Raw genomic sequence first — 23,167 nt, 5'->3', positions numbered from 1 at the left:
AAGAAAAGAAAATGCTGTAAGTTTCGCGTGGTAGTATTTTTATGCAAAATTGCCGTTTTCTTCATTTTTAGCATAAATATATTTCTTATTTATTGGAAATGAAAACTGATAAACGAAGCAAATAACCGTAACCAAGAAACTTGCCTGTAAAGAGGAGTATTACATAAAATACAGGCGGCTCTGGTAACTAAAACTAAATATAAATAAATCTGGTAACTAAATGTAAATAAAATTAGCTGTTTGAGTTCCCCCTGTTGCAGTGGGAGAACTGAATGCTTCTAAAACTTAGCACAATTCTTAACTCTGGTTAATTTCTGGGTGGAAATATGTAAGACGGGTATAGTCAGTTATTTATTTTCTTATGAACTGTGTGAAGGCATAGCGATTATTGGAGCACTTCTTAGAGAAATGCTCAGTATACTTATATGTAGGTATGTATATCAGTGGACGTTTGACAAAATAGTGTATTTGACTTTAAATTAATAAATCACAATTTGATTTGTCAAAGATCCACAGATACAGCTCGGTTCACTTGATTAGAGGAAATAATTTTTCTGGAAGAAAATTCTAATTAAAGCAGCCGTATTTGATTCAAAGTTTTCTGATAATTCAAGTGAAAACTGTACTTTCCTCAAAAATAAACATGCATCAAAATATTATTCCATCTAACGGTATCTCGCAGCAGTAGAACTTCAGCAGCTGTAATATTGTGCTTGCATTATTGGTTCACTTGTATAGAGAAAAAATAATAACAAATATAGGAAGTGTTTTTTTACATTTATTATTTAAAACTTAATAGTTTGTGCTCCTACTTGCTCCTCATACCATAACACCACCTTCACGGCTGTGATGTCGCCTCATGTATCTTTCCTCTCTTCTTAGGACATGGAAGTAGTAAATGCATCCATTCGGCGCATCCCGATTGAACTTCTTTTCGTCACTGAATACTACTTTTTGCCATTCGCCGTGATCGTTATTTGTAACCGAACTCCAAGCCATGTGGTCCCGCCTGCAAAATTGAGGCGGCGTAATTTGTGAAACTTATTCAAAAGAGTTGTTGTTTTTTTTTTTGGGAAATTTGTTCTGCTTGAAATATGGCGCTTTTAGAAACATCCTTTGAACAGTGGGTTTGCTGGCTGCAGCATTTGCAATTTCTTTAATTTTTGCTGTTGGAAGGGCGAAATTCGATGCAATCCTTTATAAGGATTTTGCGGGTTTCCTTCACAGTTACTATGTACGAGGCGCTAAAATTAGGTAATAAAATTTTCACCGTCGTTTTATCAATGATTTCGCCATGCAAAATCTTATATTTTGCTTAAAAATAACAAATTCTTTACAGATTACAGCTTCTGGTTTTAAATTAAGTTTAAAAAACTTAAAAAATTACTCATTTTCATTTATTATTATTTTTTCTTTCGAGCTTCAAAAACGAATTCCCTATTTACCTATTTTCGTTTTTTCTATTATCTTTCCAGCTGTTCGTTATGGTCGCGTACCAAAGCGTTCACGTGAGCTGAATGGCACACCCTCGTCCACGGATGATCCGAATGCCATTGTGCGTGTGAATACACCGAATACACCGCAAACGCCACAAATGTGTTCAGTCGCCTCGTCACCCTCCGAACTGGGCTGTACAGGCCAGAGTAGTGTTGCCAACACGGCCAACACACCCGGACCGGGTGGCGTTGGAATGGGTGTGGGCGTTAATATGAGCGTTAGTGTTGGTGCCGGCGGTGCTGGCGGTATGATGGGACAATGTGGCAACGTTAACGTCGGCGGTATGAGTGTTGTCGGTAGCGGTGGCAATGTGGGCATTAGTAATGTCGATAATAACGGTTGCGCTGTTGTCGATATGCAAGGTCCCACCGCTGAACTGACCGTTTACGATGTGATTATGTGCGTCTCACAGGCGCATCGTATGCACTGTTCATACACGGAGGAGCAGACGCGTGAGCTGATGCGGCGACCAGTGGCGGTGCCACAGAATGGAGTAAGTACTTGCTATGTAGGTAAACTTTGTGCTTTTTATACGCAAATACATTTCATACATACAAATATTCCACTTAATCCGCCTTTTCTTGAGACTCAGCCGTCCTCATTATGTGCTAGCTTTAGATCTCAGTCGCTCTTCCTAGCTGGTGCATGAGTTATCATCATCATCATCATCAACACGTTGTGTTGTCATGCAATTTTAATGTTTGACCCCAAAAATGCCCATCAGTCAATAGACAGTGCACAGCATAAATCTTCATGTCCCACCATTTTTAAGTATAATTTTAAGAAATTTCACGCATTATTATAGATTTTGAAAAACTTTATTAATATAGCAGGGGAAGTCCAAAATAAACAAGACTTGCGTGATAAAAATGTTTTTGATGCCGCCATCTTTTTAATTAGTTAGTGCATTGGAAGATAGATCCCTAGCTGACTTCCAGTGAAAGCTTGGTGACATTCGGTGCTGTGGAAGCGAAGTTATTGTGTCTAAAGTGTCCGTGTGTTTGTGTCATCGGTACAAAAACAAGTTTCGAACAAAGAGCTAATATCAAATTTTGTTTGCAAGTCAGTAAAAAGTTGATGGCGATGATTGTCTATCTCGTGCCAGAGTTCCTGGAATGACTTTGACGTTTCAGAGAGTTGGTTGGGAGGACATAAATGACAATGGCCACACTCAAAAAATTTTATTGGTAAAACTAACCGAAAAACTATGTTAAAACGGCTCCAACCTATAAATATGGGTGAAACCAACCAATAGAAAATAGTTAGCAACCCTTACTGAAGTTGTGGTTAAAAATTGTTAATTTTACCAAAAAAATTGTTGAAATTTAACAATGTGAAATTGGTTCACTTAACCACAAAAGTAGGTTCGTATGGCTCCAACCTATAAAAATTGGTAAAATTAACTTATATTAATAGTAATGCCCACCTAACCACAAAAGTTGGTAAAAACTAATGTAAAAATTGTAATATAACCACAAAAATTGTAGAATTAACTATTTTTACTGTTACATTACTATAAAAATTGTATTGTTACTGAAGTTGTGGTACATAAACAATTAAAATTGTCAAAGTAATATACTATTTATACTGTAATCCTACAATATAAATTGTGTGATAACAATGTTAATTGTTTAGTATTACCACAATTTTAGATACAATAAAATTTTTGTAGAATAGTTATTATACAATTAGAATCTTTATAGTTACATTTCTACTCTATATCGTTTTGATTTAAACATCAACGTTGTAAAGATAAAAACAGTATTTGTATTTTATTCAGGAAAATTTTATTTGTTTTTTTATTAAATGGATTGTAATAAAAATAATTCACAAAAAGTAACAATGTTGGGGATTTTTTTTAAGTTATCCCTAACAGTCTTTAAGATAACGTTTTAAATATAAATAAATAAGTGTACGTACAATTAAAAAAAAAAGGTTAAATCAGAACCTTTTACAAATCTCTTCGAGCTTTTTTAATGTAGTTTTAATCACAAGTTTTCAGTTTTATAACTAAATTATAATTATTCAATAATCTCTCTCTGATACCTTTATATAAAAAAAGTACATTAGCGTCACATAAATTATAGCCAACTGCAATAATTATTGGTTGTAAGGTCTCACCGCGATCATAAAGGGAAGTCTTCAGCTTGTTTAAGCAGTTTTCAACATCATTTGCCGTAACAACATGAAGAATAAAAGACATCTGCGAATCTTTGATAGTAGACCGGTAAATCTTTCTTGCGGTATTTGCTTTTCGTTTTATTGTATATGTATGTTTAGAAATAGTAAAGATATGTAAATATAAATAAATATATGTTTGAGTAAATGCCTTGACAAACCTTTTTCTCGTGATTTTATTGTTTCCAATTGATGCAAGTGCGCCGGATCCGTCAACATTGTTTTTATCAGTGGGATAATTTTGAGATTAAAGGTCTTCCATTTATCGAAGATGGATGTGGAATGTGGATGCAAATAACTAAAATCGATTTGAATCTAAAAATAGATTGATACTGTTACTATATATTGTACTATGGTAATTCGTAAAATTTGGAAAACATTCAAATTTTTATATGAGTTGCCCTATTTATAATTATCATAAGCACTATTCTAAATTTTGAATGTAAATTGAAATACTTTACAGTGAGCGTGAAAAGAAACTATACACCATAAAATTGCAATTTTTATTAAAAATTAATAATTTCGTTAATTTCTAATACAAGTATTCACAAGAATACAGCAAAAAATTAAATTTAAGATTTAATTTAATGTAATTTAACTTTTAGTATAGTACGATACTAAGAAAAAATCAAGCTTATAAATTTGTATGCAAAAAAATTCTGGGGCTTAGAAAAAAGAATTGCCAAAAATCAGGTAATTGTTTTAGCGGCTTAAGTAATAGTAGGCTTTTAAGTAATAGTATCTTATTATACCAAAATTTAACAAGCTACAAAACTGCATACTCGAACTTTAACTTATATTATTTATTGTATTTATTATTATTTATTATTTACATTTTTTATTGTATTCGTGAATGAATACTTTTACTAGGAATTTGCGAACTTGTTTTAGAATAAGTAATTTTTCGTGAATATTGCAATTTTATGATGCACAATTCCTTTTGACGTTCACTGTAGATATTTGCATATGTATATACTCACAATAGAGCCGCGGTACCCATTAGGATCGTAAATAACTTTAGAAGAAGAGCTTGTTGATTGACTGCAGTTTAAATATTGTGAATTTTCCACGTCTTCCAGGAAAGTCGTGTCTACAGATATTGTATCGCAGGCTTTGACATCAGAATATCCCTTAAATAGAAAAGTTTTATTTTGTTTACCGAATAAAATTCAAATTTTATGTTTGCACTTACATTTGCGATTTTCCATTGCTGCAGCTTGAAACGAAACTCCACTTTTTCTCCTAACCTACGTTCCCGGAATAAGTATGTCAAGTATTGCTCTTCCAAATATCTTAGCCGTTCAAGTATTATAGATTCATCTACGATTTGTTAAAATATTACACATTTACTTAATAAGTTTATTTCATTTACAAACAGAAATCGATGCATGCAATTATTTTCACACTTTTTATATGAGCAATAAAAGCAACAACACAACCAAAGCCAAATAACGGAATGGTTGCATGACGCCGTTTCACCAGCATTTTTGTTAATTTACAAAAGTTATTTTTAATAAACCTACCTTTTAATGTTTGTAAAATGTAGCTGAATCCCCAAGAGTCTAATATAGATTCCAGTCCGTCCTTTTCTGCTGATTCCAAAATATTATTTTCCATTTTTACAACTTGCACACACAATTTACATTCAACCGGCTTGCTCAAAGTTTTCAACCAACTGATTGCAGCGAGCGTCGGCGAAGTTCCGTTACAAACAATAACAACAGCAACAACATGGTCCGCTTCTATTGCTGCAATCGTTTATTTTTTAACTGCTGTATCAATGGTTACCTTAACACAAGGAATAGTAGTGGCACAATTGCCACTGTCAAAATAACCTATTGAAATTGTTAAAAGGCATTTTCAGGGAGAAATATTTTAACTGATTGGTACTGGTATAATTAACCAAGGTTTATGGTTGATTTAGTTTTTTTTTCAAATGTACAATTTTATTGTAAAATTAACCAAATAAGATCAGTTAAATCACACTAACAAAATAACATTAGAAAAAAAAATACGATTTACGTAGGTTAATTTTACTGAACAAATAGTAAGTGAAGAAAGTAACAATTTTTGAATTGGTTAATTCTACCATATTTGTTGGTAAGAAAACAACAACAAAATGTAAGGAAAATTTTAACTTTTTCAAACAGTTAATATAACAAGCTAAAATTGTTAAAATTACAGCAACAAATTATACAGAGCGCGCACTAACCGAAAAAAAATTGTTAATTTGACCAACGTTTGCAGTTAGCTGAGAATTTTTGCAACAACAATTTACATGGTAGTAAAATTAACCACGGAAATTGTTACATTTAACCAATGTTATTTTTCTGGGTGCATACGGGGCATACCGAAAACTCCATCGAAATTGTTCGTAAATTTATCAAAAATGAACTGAAATCATCGTTGAAACTCAAGGAACCGCAGTTGAATATCTCCAAAATATCGATTTATCACATTTTAACAGATCATTTGGGCTTATGAAAGGTCTGTGCACGTTTCATTATACACAAGTTAACTGAGAATCAAAAATTGCTTAGAAGGCAACATTCGAAAGACCTCATTAAAGAGGCGAGAAAAGACGAGAACTTACTTCACAACATTATAACTAGTGATGAAACGTGGTGCCTTCAACATGAACCTGAAACTAACCATCAAAGTGCCGAATGGAAGTCCCCAGACGGACCACCACCCAAAAAATCGCGTTTGAAGAAGTCAAAACTCATGCCATTGCTCAACTGATTTTACGATTCCAAGAGAATTGTACACAAGGGGTTCGTGCCAACGGGCCAAACCGTCAACGCCATTTTCTAACTTGGCGTTTCGAAGCGTTTCTTGCATCGCATTCGTCGAATTCGCCCTGAATGCCGCGAAGGACGAAGTTGGCGCTTATTGCATGATAATGCACCATCTCATCGATCCACTCTTGCGACAAGGTTTTTGACTAGAAACCGCATTTTACCCATCAATCACTCACCGTATTCGCCTGATATGTCTCCCTGTGACTTCTACCTATTCGTAAAATTGCATTTGGCCATGAAAGGAAAACGTTTTGCGTCCGTAGAGGCCATCCAAAAGGCTTGTACCGACATTCTGAAGGGCATTCCGGATTCCGGTCAAAGACCTGAAACACTCTGTCGAAAAGCTTTCACGTCGCGCAAAGCAGTGTAGCGAGGCCAGCGGGGACTATAAATAAACTCGAAGTTATCATAAAAAAGGTCCTGTCGTTTGTATTTTAACTCAGTCTTGTTCATTTTGGACTTCACCTTGTATTTCACACGGGAACAATTGAATTTATTTAATTTTTAATAAAATATTAAAATACGCAAAAACTTTCGTGATATTTTTTATAAAACATCTTCGAAGTGGTAGGATATGAAGACTTCTGCCGCACACTCTATGTCATACCCATAATTTAATTGCCCCCAGCATGTCAATCTATGATACTTACACACACTTATTTTCCCACACATCTCACACGCACACACACTCTCACATCTACTAAGCAAATTGCAATACTAATGTTTCACTATTTCGTTTCTAGATTGCCACTTTAGTATCGGAGACAATAGAATTTCAGAAGATTTGGCTGTGGCAACAGTATGCAGGGCGCGTTACGCCCGGCGTTCAACGCATCGTCGAATTCGCGAAACGCGTGCCCGGCTTTTGTGATTTCACACAAGACGACCAACTGATACTCATCAAACTGGGCTTCTTCGAGGTGTGGCTCAGCCATGTGGCACGTATGATAAATGACGCAACATTGACTTTCGATGATGGCACTTATCTGACACGACAGCAACTCGAAATTCTCTATGATGTAAGTAAAATGGAAATTCACCCAACCACGTCTACAATGCGCAATAGGCTTTTTAAAGTATTAGATTGGGGAATAAGGTCATAGAGTTTTTACCGATGACTTTTTTAAACAAAAAACAATAATTATCTCAATCAGTTAATCAATTATATATTCGTAGTTGCTTCCCACCTCTCGATCCATTTTTTGATGCCGTTCCGCCAAAAGCCGCCTGGGCTGGTGTCAAAGAAGTTTTTGAGCCAGTTTTTAAGGACCTCCTTGTTCGATAACAACGCCCTTCATATCGTTTGACAAAAAACGGAAAAGATGGTAATCGGTCGGTGCAAGGTCCGGAGAATACAGCGAATGCCGAAGGTTACTGCCATTCGAACTCTTGGAGTGCGGGTTTGACGACTTGTGCAACATGTGGTCCGGCGCTGCCGTGAATAAGTATGGTTTGACCATGTCGATCAGGTCTTTTTAGTCGAATAACCTCATTCACGCGGTGTAGCTGGGCAATGTAGAGCTCTTTATGGACCGTGGCATTCTTTTCGAGCATTTCCCAGTGCATCATGCCCTGCCAGTCCCACCAAACACTTATCGTGATCTTCTTTAGAAGAAGATCCGGCTTGACCTTCGGCTTTGGTGTATATCCTGGAGCCACCCACTCCTTTATTTGCTTCATATTGATGTATAGACACCACTTCTCATCTCCCGTGACGATTCGGTACAAAAAGCGCTGTTTATGACCGCGTGTTGCCCGATGGCGCGTGAGATGCTGAGAAGCAATTTAAAGACGTCTTTCCTTTTTTTTTCGTTGAGCTCGTGAAACAGTCACATTCCCAGGCTCCCAATTTTTCGGTAAATCTCATTGAGTGAAGGTGATTGGGAATCGTTTTATTATCGCAGTTCATTCTTCCCGCATTTCACAACTGGTTCGGCGACCGTTCTTCTTCAGAGGTGATTTGAGACGTTCTTCATCGAATTCAGAAGACCCTCCGCTGCGGGATGTGTCATCGAAGTCAAAGTCACCATTTTTGAACTTTGCTAACCATTTCCTTGCTGTAGACTCGCCTACGAGACCTTCTCCCACACGTCGCAAATGTCCCGAGCTGCTTCGGCAGCTTTTTGATCATCTCGATGAAAAGCAAAGAAGAGCAGGTGTCGAAAATGTTGATTTTCGCCTTCCCGATATTCCATTTCTAAGCCTGAATTGGGAGAATCATCTATTAAGAAATGTCCGGTCAGAGGCTCACCAGTGTGGGGTAAACTCCTCACTTCTTTGGAACCCTGCAGCTAATAGTCTCCTACAAAAATTTGAAAATATGGGGGAAAGATAATTGCAAACGACGATGATTTTGTTGTAGCAATCTCTGGAGAACACCGTCCAACATTGTGTGATCTTTAACTAAGATCTCTCAACAAGCTATCACTTCAGTATAGTAAGGCGTAAGCGCGGAAAAAACAGACCTGCTACATTTTAGCAGGAGGCATAAATCACTTGTTCTTAAACAAATATCCCCAGGGAAAAAACCTCTTAGAGTAACGGAAAGGGCTAAGTCTATAGACCTTGCACTGGATAGGAACCTAAATTGGGAACTTACAGTAGCAGATAGGGTGTGCAAAGCGATAACGGGGCTGTATTCTTGGAGAAGGTTAATTGCCCAAAAATGCGGGATGAAACCCAGGCTCTATACGGCGGTAGTTGGGCCAATTTTCTACTATGATGATGTAGTATGGTAAAAAGCTCTGGAGAAGGTTGTGAACGTTAAAAGGGTTGCAAGCATTCGACTTCCTTCCAGTAGATCTGCTGGCCAAATATAACGCTAGCAGCGCGGAAATAAGGTTGAACACCTTAAGCAACTGGTAAAATATGGCCTACGGTCATAGTAAGGATGGTGTTTTGGAGCTTCCCGGACTGGTGTACTTTATATTATCGCCCACAATTGCGATTACAACGTCCCCCACCAACCTAGCCTCAATGGAAGTGTGAGAACGGGACGATTTAGGCAGGGCGAGTCCATTGGTGTAAACACAGATGGCTCAAAACTCGAGGGTAAGGTAGGAGAGTGCATGTTTCGAGCAACTGGTGAACGCCTTCAATTTGCAGCTTCTCGGCTATTGCAGTGTTTTTCAGGCTAAACTGATGGCAATAATGAAAGCCGTGACACTGGTACAGTGTGATGCGATACCTGGAGATTATAACGACATTTTCAACCTGGTTATCGGTGGAGATAAAATCCCTCGCAAACCTTGAAATGGTGCAGACCGCTTAAAGAAATGGCTGAGTCCTTTCAGCCAAAAGTAACATGGGTTCCAGCCTACTACGACATTGAGGGGAACTGCAGGGCCGATGAACTGACGCCAAGGGGGCGAATAAGCACACAAGTCATACTTTTACAGAATTGTAAGCTACCATTTTTGAGAAAATTTTAAAGAATGGCGTAACGAAACCAGCTTTAGAATCGCTCGACAATTATGGCCGACTGTCAATGCTAAACGCACAGAATCTCCGCTAAGCCAAAATAGGCATAGTTTTATTCCCATTATAAAGTGGTCTCTGACTACTAGACAGACAAGCCCAGAGGATCGGCGAGCAGACACATGACTGCAGAAGTTGTCTGAATAGGAAAGAGACGATCTCGCACCTTCTGTGTTACTGTGCTGCTCTATTCAAACGTAGCTTCACCACTTTAGGTAGACAATTTTTCAATGAGTTGGAGGATGTCAGTACTGGGGAAAGCAGGGATCTTCTACAATCTTTTGAAAAGTTCGTACTTGTTTTAGGAGAGCTAAGGACAAGGCCGCCATAGGCGAATGGGTTGGTACGTATCTCCGTGAAAGACAAAATGTTTTACCTAATAGTGGTCGCTCCTCGACAGGCAATGGCAAACCTCCGAGTGTATCTCTGTCATTAAAAGGTTCCTCATAAAAAAATATCTGCCGTTCAGAGTCGGCTTGCAACTGTAGGTCCCTCCATTTGTGGAACAACATCAAAACGCACACCACAAATAGGAGGAGGAGTTCGGCCAAACACCCAAAAAGGGTGTATGCGCCAAATATATTTATATATACAGGGTGAGCGATATGAAGTGCTTGTATCGGTAAAACAGCTCATGTCATCAACGTCAAAATTGTTCTAATGACAGTTCAATATATTGTTTATAAGCCATCAAAAGCATTTGCGTCTCAGCTTTGTTGAATTTTTTTTTCTGTGATGGAATTCAAACGTAATAGTGTGATTGCGTTATATTTGGCTGGAAAATCACAACCAGCCATTTTTCGTGAGCTCAGTCACCTCAAAGTGAATAAAATGTTTGTGTATCGCACTATAAAACGTTACAATGTTACTGGTAGCATTGCAAAACGTTATGGAGGTGGACCAAAACAAATCGCAACAACGCCTGAAATGGTTCGGAAAGTGAAGACTCGACTTGAACGCAATCCACGTCGAAGTGGAAGAAAAATGGCCAAAGAACTGAAAATATCGCAAGACAACACTCGACGTATATTGAAAAATCAGCTCAAGGTCAAGGCTTACAAGTTCCAAAAAGCACACGATCTTTCACCCCACTCAAAACGATCGTGTTTACTTGACCGAACGCTCATACGAGAATTTGAGCCTACGTATGGCCACTCGAAGCAATTTCCCATCGCAAGTAATGGTTTGGGCCGCAGTGACCGCTGATGGACGCTCTCCAATCGTTTTTATCGCGACTTATTATCGGAAAAATCTTTAAGAAGCTGCTTTAGAGCCTTGGACACGCAAACTATTCGGTCGTAGACCATGGACGTTCCAACAGGGCTCGGCACCGTTTCATAAAGCTCATGTGAACCAAGAATGGTTAAAAAATCAGGTTCTACACTTCATTTCGTCCACACAATGGCTTTCGAATTCGCCAGACGCAAATCCGATGGGCTATTCCATCTGGTTCATTTTGGAGAGCAAGGTGAGGACTAAAAAATATGCCAGTATGGCATGACTCACCTCAAGATCACATTCGTGCAGCATGCAACTCATTTTTTGACCGTTTGAAGGCTATAGTCAAGGCAAAGGGTGGTCATATCGAGCTAAAGGGAATAAATGTTAGAATTGTAATCATTTTTGGACAATTTTGTTTTTGAAATCAATAAAAACTAATTCCACACAAAAAAGTTATGGTGTTTTGAATAGGTAACACTTCATATCGTTCACCCTGTATATGGACCAGTTTTCTACGTGACATCACAATGGGCTATGAGCCTAAATGCGTCCCATAGTGGTTAACCGTTTGAATCTAATCTAACCTAATCTATATTTATATGAATATCCAAAAAATATATGTATCTCCAAATTTTGTAATCTCACATTTTATTTGCAGAACGATTTCGTTATCTCGCTGGTGAATTTCGCCAACACCCTCAATAGCTACGGCCTCAGCGACACCGAAGTCGGACTCTTTTCAGCTATGGTATTACTCGCCTCCGATCGGTCCGGCCTCGCTGAACCGAAAGTGATTTCACGATCACGCGAACGCGTTGCCGAAGCGTTACGTGTACAACTTGTACGTTCACGTGCCGGCTCCACACAAGCGCTACAACTGATGCCGGCACTGGAGGCTAAAATACCCGAATTACGTTCGTTAGGCGCCAAACACTTCTCACATTTAGACTGGTTACGAATGAATTGGACTAAACTGCGATTGCCACCACTCTTTGCAGAAATTTTCGACATACCCAAGACAGAGGATGATCTGTGAAGTAATTTAAACGACTATGAAACGTGAGAGACAAAGAAATGTCACTCAAAGCGTGGCGGGGAACGTTTGTTGGAGTGAATGGCGCAAAAGACGAAAATATACTATGTAATACAAAAAGGAAATAAATTGTGAAGCAGGGCTTGATTGAGGGTGGGGTGAGGGTGTCTGTAAGGAAATATGAAAAATTCAAATGAGTAGGCACACAATAAGCAAGAGGGGATTTTTGAATCAAATACAAAATCTAAACAAATAAAAAATACTATACGATTTCTAAGCTTAGCGTGAATAGTTTTTAAGCAAAAACGAAAAAAAAACATGAGAACAATTTATTTAATTTATATACATATTATATTGTAGAAAAAATTGGAAATACTTGAAATAAAATATGAAAAATTTATTTTATAATTTTGTTGTGATCGTGGAACGATTGCAAGCGTCGCTAATGCTGAGATTTTCAAAAGAGGTACGAAAATGTTTTGAAATTTTTGTTGACTTTGTTTAAAAATAATTCAGTAGGAACTTTATTATTTGTGTTAAGGCGAAATTGGATAACAGTTTTAGATATATTTACTTACATACATGCATAGTTTTAATAAAATTAAACGTACATCACACACATACATACATATAAACATCACGTGATCATGCCACAGACAAATGTAGCATTGCAATATCAGAAAGTGAAATAATGAAAACAAAAAAAATGTAATAACTTAAGATGAGAAGAAAATATGCAACAACTATATGATAAAACACAGACATAAGAATTACATCAATTCAAATTTCTTAGCCGTGAACAAATACAAAAATATATACGAGTACATACACGCGCGCGTACTAAATAAACTCCTTAAAAATGTGACACAAAAGAACTAGAAAACCCATAAATATACGCCACGCGCTAAATCAATCAAATTTAAGCATTCTATGTAAAGCAAAACTGAAAAGAACACTGAGAGAAACTGAACAATTTATCGAATGTTATGCAATACCTTCTTTTTCTTTGAGAAAAAAACAAAAATTGTTTAGCCTAGCGTAGCGATAGAAATAAATGAAATATGTATAAAGGATATATGAAATAATTATTAAAGTTTGTTATGGGCTGGAAAACAGCTCGTAAGCTTAAGAAAAACAAATGTATTTGCTTCCTTTTCTATGCAGCATTGATATTTTTTCAACACACCACACTTGCATAGCAATTAATTTTACATAAAAACAATTTCATTTGGCAGTAAACAGTAATTCATGAAGAAAAGTAAAAATACATACAGTGAATAGTGGAAAAATAAACACTATAAATCTCAATTGTTAAAACTGTTACACTTAAAACACGTACTATATAAGTAAATAAGTTGCATAAGCATATACAAAACAAAAACAAAAACAAAGTGGCGTAAAAATATTAGCAGCCATAGCAAGCAACTCTACTCCAATTGAAAGCAGAACTTATCTAACAAAAAGTATCTAATTAAAATCAAATGTAAATAAGTGCACCGCTAAGTAGTTTACTATATATGGATACACATTTAAGAACACAAATTTTTTTTTTCAATCGTTATGAAATAAACCTCAACTACTCAAATAAAACATGACTAAATTACCTATGGCATTTCTTCTACCACTAAGGCACAAAAACAAAACACAGACTACACAGACTGCGACACAAAAAAAAAGAAGAAAAAGAAAGCGGCTAACACAATGCGTGTGACTAAGCAAGCAAGTTTAGTGACAACAACAACAACAACACCTAAACAAGAACAAGTCCAACACAAAACACAAACATAGCTCAAGGGGTTAGGGGTAGTCAGAGGCCCGAAAAAATTGTGAATTTCAATAGTTTTTTTGTTTGCTAATCAATTGCTTTATTTTACAAAAATAAGGTGCGTTTCATAATCATAAGGCACCCCTAATTTTTCAAAGTATTTTAATTTATAGATTTCAGAGGAAAAATTAAAAATTGTAGACATCCATAAGGGGTTTATAAGGTCAAAAAAATGATATTTTTTTTTTTCGTTTTGAGCGATTCCTAATATATTTCAGAATATTCACACAAAGTTACAGAGCCTAATTCTCAATATTTCCGTAGATACAAAGCCAAAGGTAGACGAGCGTTAGGTAGTTACGCTGTGACCGGACAGCTAAAGCACAAACTTTATCTTCTTTTCTCGACTTTTCATTTTTATGATTTCTTTGAATTGGCGTACATGAATGAAAAAAACTAATGAACCTTTTGAAATGAATCATAGCTTGTTCCCTTCAGTATTAAATTCTCTTCTATTTGAACTAACAAAATAGATAAAAAAAAATTTTTCAAGATTTTTATACCAAGTTGAAGTGATTTTTTTTTTATAGAAAGGCATTTTTTTCTTTAAAACCTCCAAAAAGTTGAAATTTTGGAATTTCCCTCAGTTTTCTTAGTTCATCTAGAATAAAAAATCATGATAATTAGAAATCCATTTGAATTTTTTGCTTTAGATAATAATTACGAGCTGTATCTTGTGCGCAAGTTGGAAACTCCAGCGTTGCAGCGCTCTACTAATTTCTATGTTAAACATTTTTTTCAACTTATTTTAACCAGTACAAAAATTGTTTATACTTTTTAAATGTTCATTAAAAAATAGAAAAAACTTTGCAGTGCTAAATTAATTTTTTCCTTAAAAAAAATCGCAAAGAGATGCAATTTTTAGACCTCATAAGCCAGGCTCCCCCCTTAAAGTAACAAAAGTTATCTGTTTCATTACAGAATTTAGAACTTTTTTTAATACATAAAGAAAATTTTTTTCAAAAGCGTATTTCCAGGCGTTTCAAACTGTTAAGACACTGTTTAATTAAAGTGATCGTTAAACAAAAGTATACTTTTTTCGAATTTTTTTATCGGTCGTCTGGAATATTTTAGTAGTCCATGGAAGCACCATTTGCTTTAGCGACACAAAATAACCTTTTTTCAACGATTCTGCTAACTTTTTAGGTAAATTTACATCTAGAGAAGCCCATTTTGCCTTAATTGCCGCTTTAAGCTCGTTGGTGTTGTCAATTTGGTTGTCGATTGTTGGCGTAAACTCTTCTGATTAATTAACCACAAATGTTTTAAATTGGGTTTAGATCCGGAGAACACACCCCGGTCAGTCCATAGTTTCTATGGAACAATCGGTCAAATATTCGGCCTTGTTTCCCTGCTTACGTGTATTCGGGCATTGTCTTGCTGAAAAACGAATGGCATTTCCCGATTATCCTGAATAAAAGGAAGAAGACTATTTTTCAAACCTTTTGTGTAGTCCCCACTATTCATTCGCGATGATGTTAACTGTATATCAAGAGTTGCTTTCGCTATAATTGGGATCCATAACAGAACCTCCACCGAAGTTGCGCTTGGAAAATAAGAGGGGGCTCTTGCGCAAATCTCTCCAATAATTAAAAAAAAAAAACATCGGGTCCATCAAGGTTCCATTTTTTTCAGTCGAAAATGTAACTTTTTTAAAGAATAATTTGAAAGTGGGCAACATTAAAAATATTCCAAATATCTTACTGTGTCCCAGTTGGTGTCTAGGTGTTTCTCTGCAAACCGAAGACGCGCCAGCTTGTGCCGTGGCAAAAATGAATTCCTTATTTTTGATCATTTTAAATGATAGCAACTCTGTAATGTGCGCCAAACTGTTGCTTCTGAAACCCTATTTTGAACAATAGCGCCCAAGTTGGCGCAAGACTTATTCGAGTTAGAAGCTTGTCTTACGATTGCTCGCTGTTCTCGACTTGATAGTGATAATTTTCTTCCAACGCGATTCAAAATTTTTAATTCTGCCTGTTTTTTGGCAATTAATTTGTTTGACTAGAGTGAATCCTTGTAGGTCCAAAACTTTTTCACGCTCCTCTTGTGATAATACTGAACCAACGGCCTTTTAAAATGTTGTAATTCTCAGGACTCCGTAAAAAATTCCGGATAGCACAACGATTTCTGCCTGTTTTTTTTTTTTTTGCAATTAATTTGATTGGCAAGCCTGAATCCTTGTAGGCCAAAATTTTCCCACGCTCCTGTTGTTATAATCGGCATTTTAGGTTAAATTGAATTAAATTATAATTAAAGTCATCTAAAACAACAATCAGCACCTTCTGACTCTACAGAAGCTTATTTTCGACTAGTGTCGAACACGCCGGAGTGCCCGAACGCCCGAACGCCCTTTGTTAATTGTTGAATAACTCGAAAAGTATTTTTGACGGATTCACTTAAAATTTTCACACAATATTTTTAAGATATTATACTTCAAGAAAATGCAAAAAGAAAAATCATATTTTTGAAAATTCTGACTACCCCTAACCCCCTAAACACTTATTTTATTTTCACTCAAGTAATTTACACCTAGAAAGCACTAGCATTTCACGTATAGTAACAAAACTCTACTTTCTACAACGCAAACTTCTGTGAAATCAGAAATATGTGCACGTCCACAAATAAATTCAAACAAAAAAAAATCAGCTTTGGCTATCCTTATTTATATGCTCTTATTAAATTTCAACAAATCATGCCACTAACCAATCGTTTGCCTGCGCTCATTCACACTCACAACTCGTAAAATATTTATTTCATTGCGTCTCATCTGCAAAACTGCAAAAATGTAGGTTTAAACGCACTTCTTTAAATCAAATCAATCTAAACTGAAGGTTTCACCTCAACTCAATTACTACCTTAACCTCCATTGGCACGTATGCACATACACATGTATATACCATAAATATGTAATTAAGCGTTCTCCATGCACATTTGGGCATCATCAATTCGCCGCTTACTTAGTTGGGGTTCTCCTTTCGAAATCTTCCAAGAATGAATGCATTGACTTTCATACTGATACTATTGACTTAGCCTTAAACTATGTACATACAAATTGTTTACACATAAAATTAAAAAAAAAAAAAGAAAATTTATATTTATATGTATTAATTAATATGTACATATGTGTGTTTCAGCGCATAACATTTCACTCATTTAGCATATATACATACATATACATATTTTAACATTTTACTTGTATAAACAAACATGAATTCATGCATACATACATACATATGTTCATATGTCCATCTGAAATACATACATACCTATATCGCATATATATCGCTTTCGTCCTTCTCATTGAATTAATTTTAAATTATAAGTTCCCTGTTTCGATTAATTTTTATATATATTTATGTATCTGTATACATAAGCATATTTTTAATTGACTTTGCATTAAGGCCTGAGTATGTATATGTAAGTGGCAATCACAGCAACAACACTGCGCATTAATTATTATTTTGTTTGTATTAGATATTTTTTATATAACATAAAATTTGCATAAAATTAATGTTTTACTTTGCAATTGAAGCATTCAAGTGCAAACAAAACAAACGACTACAAACAATTATTAGTTATGTAGATATACATTTTTTTCTAAATAAAACTTAAACCTTTATTACACAAACAAACACTTTGATATGTTTTATTTTTGCATCAACATTTCAATCTCATAATTAATGGAAAGCGTAAATATAGCAGAGTATTAGAAATTTTAATTTTACTTACAAAAATCAAAATAGATTAACAAAACCAACGCAAGACTGAGTCTTGTCGAGGCCCTATGCTGCCGAGAGGAGCGAACAAGGAAAAAATTAAAAAAAAATTTACTTTATATTCAAAAGTGCAATGAAACAGCACCGGGAAAAACTATGAAAAGAATTTTGCAAAATTTTCTCATCTCCTATATGTAATTTTGCATAGAACACAAATTTTACTCAAATACTATATAGTTTGGGGAAAAAGAAACTCATTATTTTCTCGGCCGATGATTGATGCCTTTAGTGATCGTTATCTCATACAGTATCGGTCGGTCAAACAATTTAAGGGGGGAGCCTGCTTTAGAGGCTTCAAAAAATCGATTTTTTCGTAAATTTTTTTGGGAAGGAAAGAAATATTCGATTGAAACGAAACTTTCAGGTGTTATTGTTATATATTTCAGCAGTCTTCTCAAATTTTTTCATTAAAATATATGTCATATTATGACTGGTACAAGCATTTTGCCGAGGCGCCTGGAGTGTGCATGTGTCGTGCGGCGGGAAAGATGCAGGTCGCAATTTTCATCAGAAACGAAAAACCCAAAATACTTCTTATTTTAGTATAGTATAGCTTCTAGTTAAACTAAGAAAATGAAACAAAAAGTGAGAAATTCCACAACTTTTAACTAATTAAAACAAAATTAATTTTTTTGGAAAAACAAATTCACTTCAGATTGTTTAAAAAGTGGGTTAATCATAACTTTCTTAAGGTTTTTTAGGTTCAACTAGAAGAGAACTTAATTCCAAATACAATCAATGTTATCTCGTTTCGATAGGACTTTTAACTTTCTCCCTATCTTTCCCGCGAATTAGGAAAAATCGCAAAAATAAAAAACCGAGAAATCGCGCGTCAAAGTTTTTGTATATAAAAAATCCGCTCGTATACCTGCTCGACGCTTGCTCACAATTTCTTCTGTAACTGCGAAAATATTTTGAATTTGCTTCTGAAATTTTGAGGGCACATGCTTGGATAGTTTGGGAAGACATTTATGCAAAACAAAAAAATCGATTTTTTGAAACCTCTAAAGCAGGCTTCCTCCTCACAGTTTATGATCGTTGTCAAGCTGATATGCCTTATCTGTATTTTGTTTGTTCCATCCAGTTGTGAGTTACAAGCTGTTAACACTGGAAGTCAGAAAAGATAAAATTCGGTACATTTTACAGTTGTTCTTTGATAAATTTTCAGCTGATGACCTTGAGATAGTGCTGTTCTTTTTTTCCTGCTATTTTCTGTATATTCATATGCTTCAAATAAAACATGATTCTGATTCTTTGATAAAGGCGAAAATGCAAGCCAGGTGCAATGCCGCTGTACTTGTGAATGGTGTCTGTAAAATCACAAAAATAATCGAAATTGACCTATATATCCTTTAGTAGTCAAGCCATGAAACAATTTTAAACCTTGCGGAAATGAAAAAAAAAAATAAAATACGGGATTTCTCTTTCTCCAAACTAATACATAAATGAAGGCAAGCTCTAACTGCGTTTTAACTGTTTTAACCATAACGGAAAGAATAGTGAGTTGGCGCTTAACGTGGTACCGTTACTTTGCTCTCAGCGAATTTGACAATGAGCGACGTCGTACTAGCACCAGTATGGCCAGATTACCATTTTCATAACTTGACTTAGCATTTTTTTTGTTATTTAGTCTCGGTCTTTAGTTCTTTCTTTATGACATTTTTCTAGCCTGTTCTAATTAAAACGTAGTGTTTATAAGTTTGTAAAATATACATTTTTTTTAAATTAGTTAAATAATTATCTCGGTTTTATTTAGCTTTACTTTTTTTGTAATATCTGGTCACATTGCCCGCGAATGCGGTTATTGTTGATGTTCCTCTCTTCCCAGCAGTCAAATCTCTCTCTCGCTACTGCAGTGTTGCCTAGCTTCGGATATAAAAATCCACTAAGTTGCCCATTTTAAGAAATTTTCATTAGCACTAAAATCTTGTCAGAGTGCCCTTTTTTAACCTTCTTTTGTTTAATAATACAATTTTTTTTAACTTATAATTTTATTTAATTATTTAACTTATATTTTTTAACTTAGCTTTAAATAAAAAAACACCAAACTTAAAAATTTTCCCATTTTGGGTAAAAATAAAGCTCGAAATTTACTGCGAAGAGCAAATATTTGGGAATACTGTACAACTCAGCTAATGTGACGTCACTCGCTATCTAATGGGCGCAATCGTGTGTCTATCATTCTTGTGTTTTAGCATACTTCAATCATTATACGCAAAATAACAACAGTGTGAACAACATATTATTGCAATTGCAGGATGCAACCGTGCACCGAAACCGTAACAGTTGAATGGTCATTGTGAACGGGTTAGTGAAAGTTTTCAACTTTGTCAAGCGCGTTAAATTCAATAATTTCAACGGACATAGAACAAATCAACCATTAAAAATGTGCTAATAGTTTTCGCGTTTGGTGTTGTGCGTGAAATATCATGCTTGGGGTGTGAAATTTGGAAATTCGAATGCTTTATTGTAACGATTCCAGCATCAACGGCGAATATTTCATTAGTGTGCATTGCACCGGGCTGAAAAAGTTGTTGTATTCAAAGCTGATATTAAGGGAATTTCGAAACAATAAAGTAAATATATTTTTTAATCCTCCTAAAAAGCGCCAGAATTGGTTTGTTTATTAGAATTGCCCATTTAAGATCCGATTTTCAGAATATATCATTACATCAAACTTGAGAAGTGCTCAGCTTCGTTATACATACATACATATGTATGTATGAATGTAATTTAATTTTGAGTTCCGAAATCTTTTTAATACGCAAAGTTGTGCCAGTTACCCAGAGTTGTACACCCCTACGATATGATTTTAGTCAAACACTTTAAAATTCTTTAAAAGTTGTCCTTTAAACTATTTTGCTAATTTTATTAGCAAATAAATTATAGCACTTCAAATGTTTACCGTATTTATTATTTAAAATTTTTTTTATAACATACAATTTTCCATATGCGCTGATTTAATTTTTATGCACCTAAGGCAAAATTAGAAACTTATTTGAGGAAAATATCTTCGTGCTTGGTTTTACAAACACTTGCTTTATTTTCATTTGCAATACCATATACTAAGTAAAATTTTTACAAGTCTCAAATATATGTTTATTAAAAGGGTTGGGTACAATATGATTTTGGTTCAAAATTCTGTATTTAAAATTCTGTATTCAATATTCTGTATTCAAAAATCTGTAATGCAAAATTCTGTAATGTTAAAATTCTGTATTGCGGAACACTGTAATTTAAAATTTTGTAAATCAAAATTATGTATTGTCAAAATTCTGCATTGCAAAATTCTGTATTGAAAAATCGGAAGAGCATATGGATAAATAAAAAAAGTGCGCACTTTCTTTATTTTTCCATATGCTCTTCCGATTTTTCAATATAGAATTTTGCAATGCAGAATTTTGACAATACAGGACTTGTCTTGACCCATATGGTTTCCTATATTATCAAAACAGGTTTACATAAAGCAAATGCACATATGTTTGTATGTATTTATAGCTTCAGAAACAATGTGAATGAAATCCGAGCAACCGTGCTAAAAAATATTGTAGAATAATTGCAATACTTTCTGTATACTTCGTTCAAATACCTAACTGTTTTAATCAATTCCCACTCTTTCATTGTACGTTTGTTTTTTGTAAAAATAGAAACACAATACGACAACGACAGAACCAAACCCAGCGGTCTTTTGTTTTTGCTTCTCGTTTACAGCAGGTCAAATAAGTTTACAAAGAGAGTTTCGATTAGTTCTATTGATAGTGGCTGGCCAACGTGCATAAATCAAGTTTGGGGAAATTACAAATTTAAAGAAAGCACAACTAGCTAAAATTCAAAATGGTCACAAAATTAGTCAAACGAAGAAGGCTGTAAAAGCAAACAACAGAATTAAAAGAATAACAAAAAAAGGCTTATATTAAGACATGTTTCTTTTCTAAAGCGAATTGCTATAAATCTAATAATATAATAATTGTTTCGCCATTATAATATAATAACTTTTGTTTTGCATGAATTTTTTAATTTTTCTTCAGTTGACGTATGTATACATATATACCATTGTTTCTATAAAATCAGAATTCCATTATTCATAAAATAAATGTGCTATTCAGGTAAGCGTGCTTATCAGGTTATCTGCTTATTTGGTTATATTTTTACAGCATTTTGATCGAAAATAATTTTGATTCCAGAATTTTAATATACAGAATTTCAGTTCTCCATCATTTTGATCATACAGAATTTTAAATACAGAATATTGAACCAAAAGAATTTAGGCTGGACAGAATTTTTTTTTTTATTTTTACAAAATTTTCATCCACAAGAATTTTGAAAAGCAGAATTTAGTACCTCTCCCTTATTAAAACATAGTAAGTGTGTAAAAATTTTGCAAAAAGTACTTCAACGTTTATAAAAAATACGTGAGAGCGCGTTACTCACGAACGAGCTCAGTTTTTCAAAGCCCCTTGGCACACAGCTCATATCGCATGCGACAAAATTTATGCGGGAGATACGCTTCGTTGTCGCACACTTGTGTTCAAATAGCGAACCGCACACGAGTCGTTTGGTACTCGTACTTTTCACAGCATTAGGACTATCGCGCAGTAATGTCGTCAAATATGTATCATAGTATGCTTGTACTCGTAGTTTGAATCTAATAAGATATTTGTAATATCAGAGTGCAAGTGCGCCATAGACATGAAACGGCTCTCAGTGTAAGAGCTGTTTTGTATTACTTTGATCAATGCAGGCCAAGCCTACTGTCATCTGGTAATGAACTGATGCAAGCAGAAATTGAAGCTGATATGACTCAAACCTGTCCTGCGGTTGCTACATGAGCAAAGTCAAATCATGCAGCAAATGTTGCTGGCAAATTAATAAATCATTTCGATAATCTCATCATCGATAAGAGCAAAGTTTCATGAGAGCGTTCGAAATTCGGAGCATACAGCGAAGAAGCATCAAAAGCTAGCGCCCTTCGAACGCGGCTCGTATCGTCATTTTTTTTTTTAATGCGACTACCTATCGTCAAAGTACGAGTTGTCAGTATTAGCTCCTGTTGACGCTCAAGCATGCATGTCCTGCAGACACACGAACTTGCTTCGTGTCACACATACTTGTTGTCGGCTTTTGCATGATGAAAATCAAAAATTTTAGATATTAGCGTCACGCACACATATAAGCTGCAGGACTTGCATGCTTGAGCGTCACCAGGAGCTACATATATGACGAGCGGTGAAGAGAAATTTATTATATTATATTTTCTTCTCCATCAGAGAAGAAATAAAAGAAAAAGGAGGCACCGGGTGCATACGTAAATTAGCAATAACTCAAACAGCAAATTATTTATTCCCACGAGGGAGTC

The 23,167-nt window shown here is 35.2% G+C and overlaps 2 protein-coding genes across 3 annotated transcripts in view; one reads left to right on the top strand and one right to left on the bottom strand.

The window, feature by feature from the left end:
* LOC128862132 (ecdysone-induced protein 78C-like) overlaps positions 1-17,660 on the top strand; it is a 166,403-nt gene extending 148,743 nt beyond the window's left edge. The window contains exons 3-5 of one of the 2 annotated variants that reach the window (XM_054100591.1): positions 1,476-1,990; positions 7,220-7,495; positions 11,833-17,660. In XM_054100591.1, coding sequence (XP_053956566.1) covers positions 1,476-1,990; positions 7,220-7,495; positions 11,833-12,210 — 1,169 coding nt within the window. In that variant the 3' untranslated portion in view covers positions 12,211-17,660. Of the gene's footprint in view, positions 1-1,475; positions 2,006-7,219; positions 7,496-11,832 lie in introns of both variants that reach the window. The other variant, XM_054100590.1, reaches the window with a different exon arrangement.
* Positions 3,421-5,630, bottom strand: LOC128862133 (uncharacterized). The gene is made up of 5 exons (XM_054100592.1): positions 5,199-5,630; positions 4,868-4,995; positions 4,656-4,805; positions 3,837-3,990; positions 3,421-3,747 (listed from the first exon to the last, which is right to left on the bottom strand). The coding sequence occupies exons 1-5, from the start codon at positions 5,290-5,292 to the stop codon at positions 3,482-3,484; spliced, it is 792 nt and encodes a 263-aa protein (XP_053956567.1). The 5' UTR covers positions 5,293-5,630; the 3' UTR covers positions 3,421-3,481.
* Positions 17,661-23,167: the final 5,507 nt, after the last annotated feature.

The sequence above is a fragment of the Anastrepha ludens genome, chromosome 4, assembly GCF_028408465.1.
Source record: "Anastrepha ludens isolate Willacy chromosome 4, idAnaLude1.1, whole genome shotgun sequence".
NCBI lineage: Eukaryota > Metazoa > Arthropoda > Insecta > Diptera > Tephritidae > Anastrepha > Anastrepha ludens.
This window is presented reverse-complemented; position numbering and strand designations above follow the sequence as displayed.

Coding starts and splice junctions, on each gene's coding strand:
- LOC128862133 (XM_054100592.1), bottom strand. CDS start 5,292: ATGGAAAATAATATTTTGGAATCAGCAGAAAAGGACGGACTGGAATCT. Junction 4,996..5,198: donor CATTTTACAAACATTAAAAG/GTAGGTTTATTA, acceptor AACAAATCGTAG/ATGAATCTATAATACTTGAA. Junction 3,748..3,836: donor AATAAAATCACGAGAAAAAG/GTTTGTCAAGGC, acceptor TAAAACGAAAAG/CAAATACCGCAAGAAAGATT.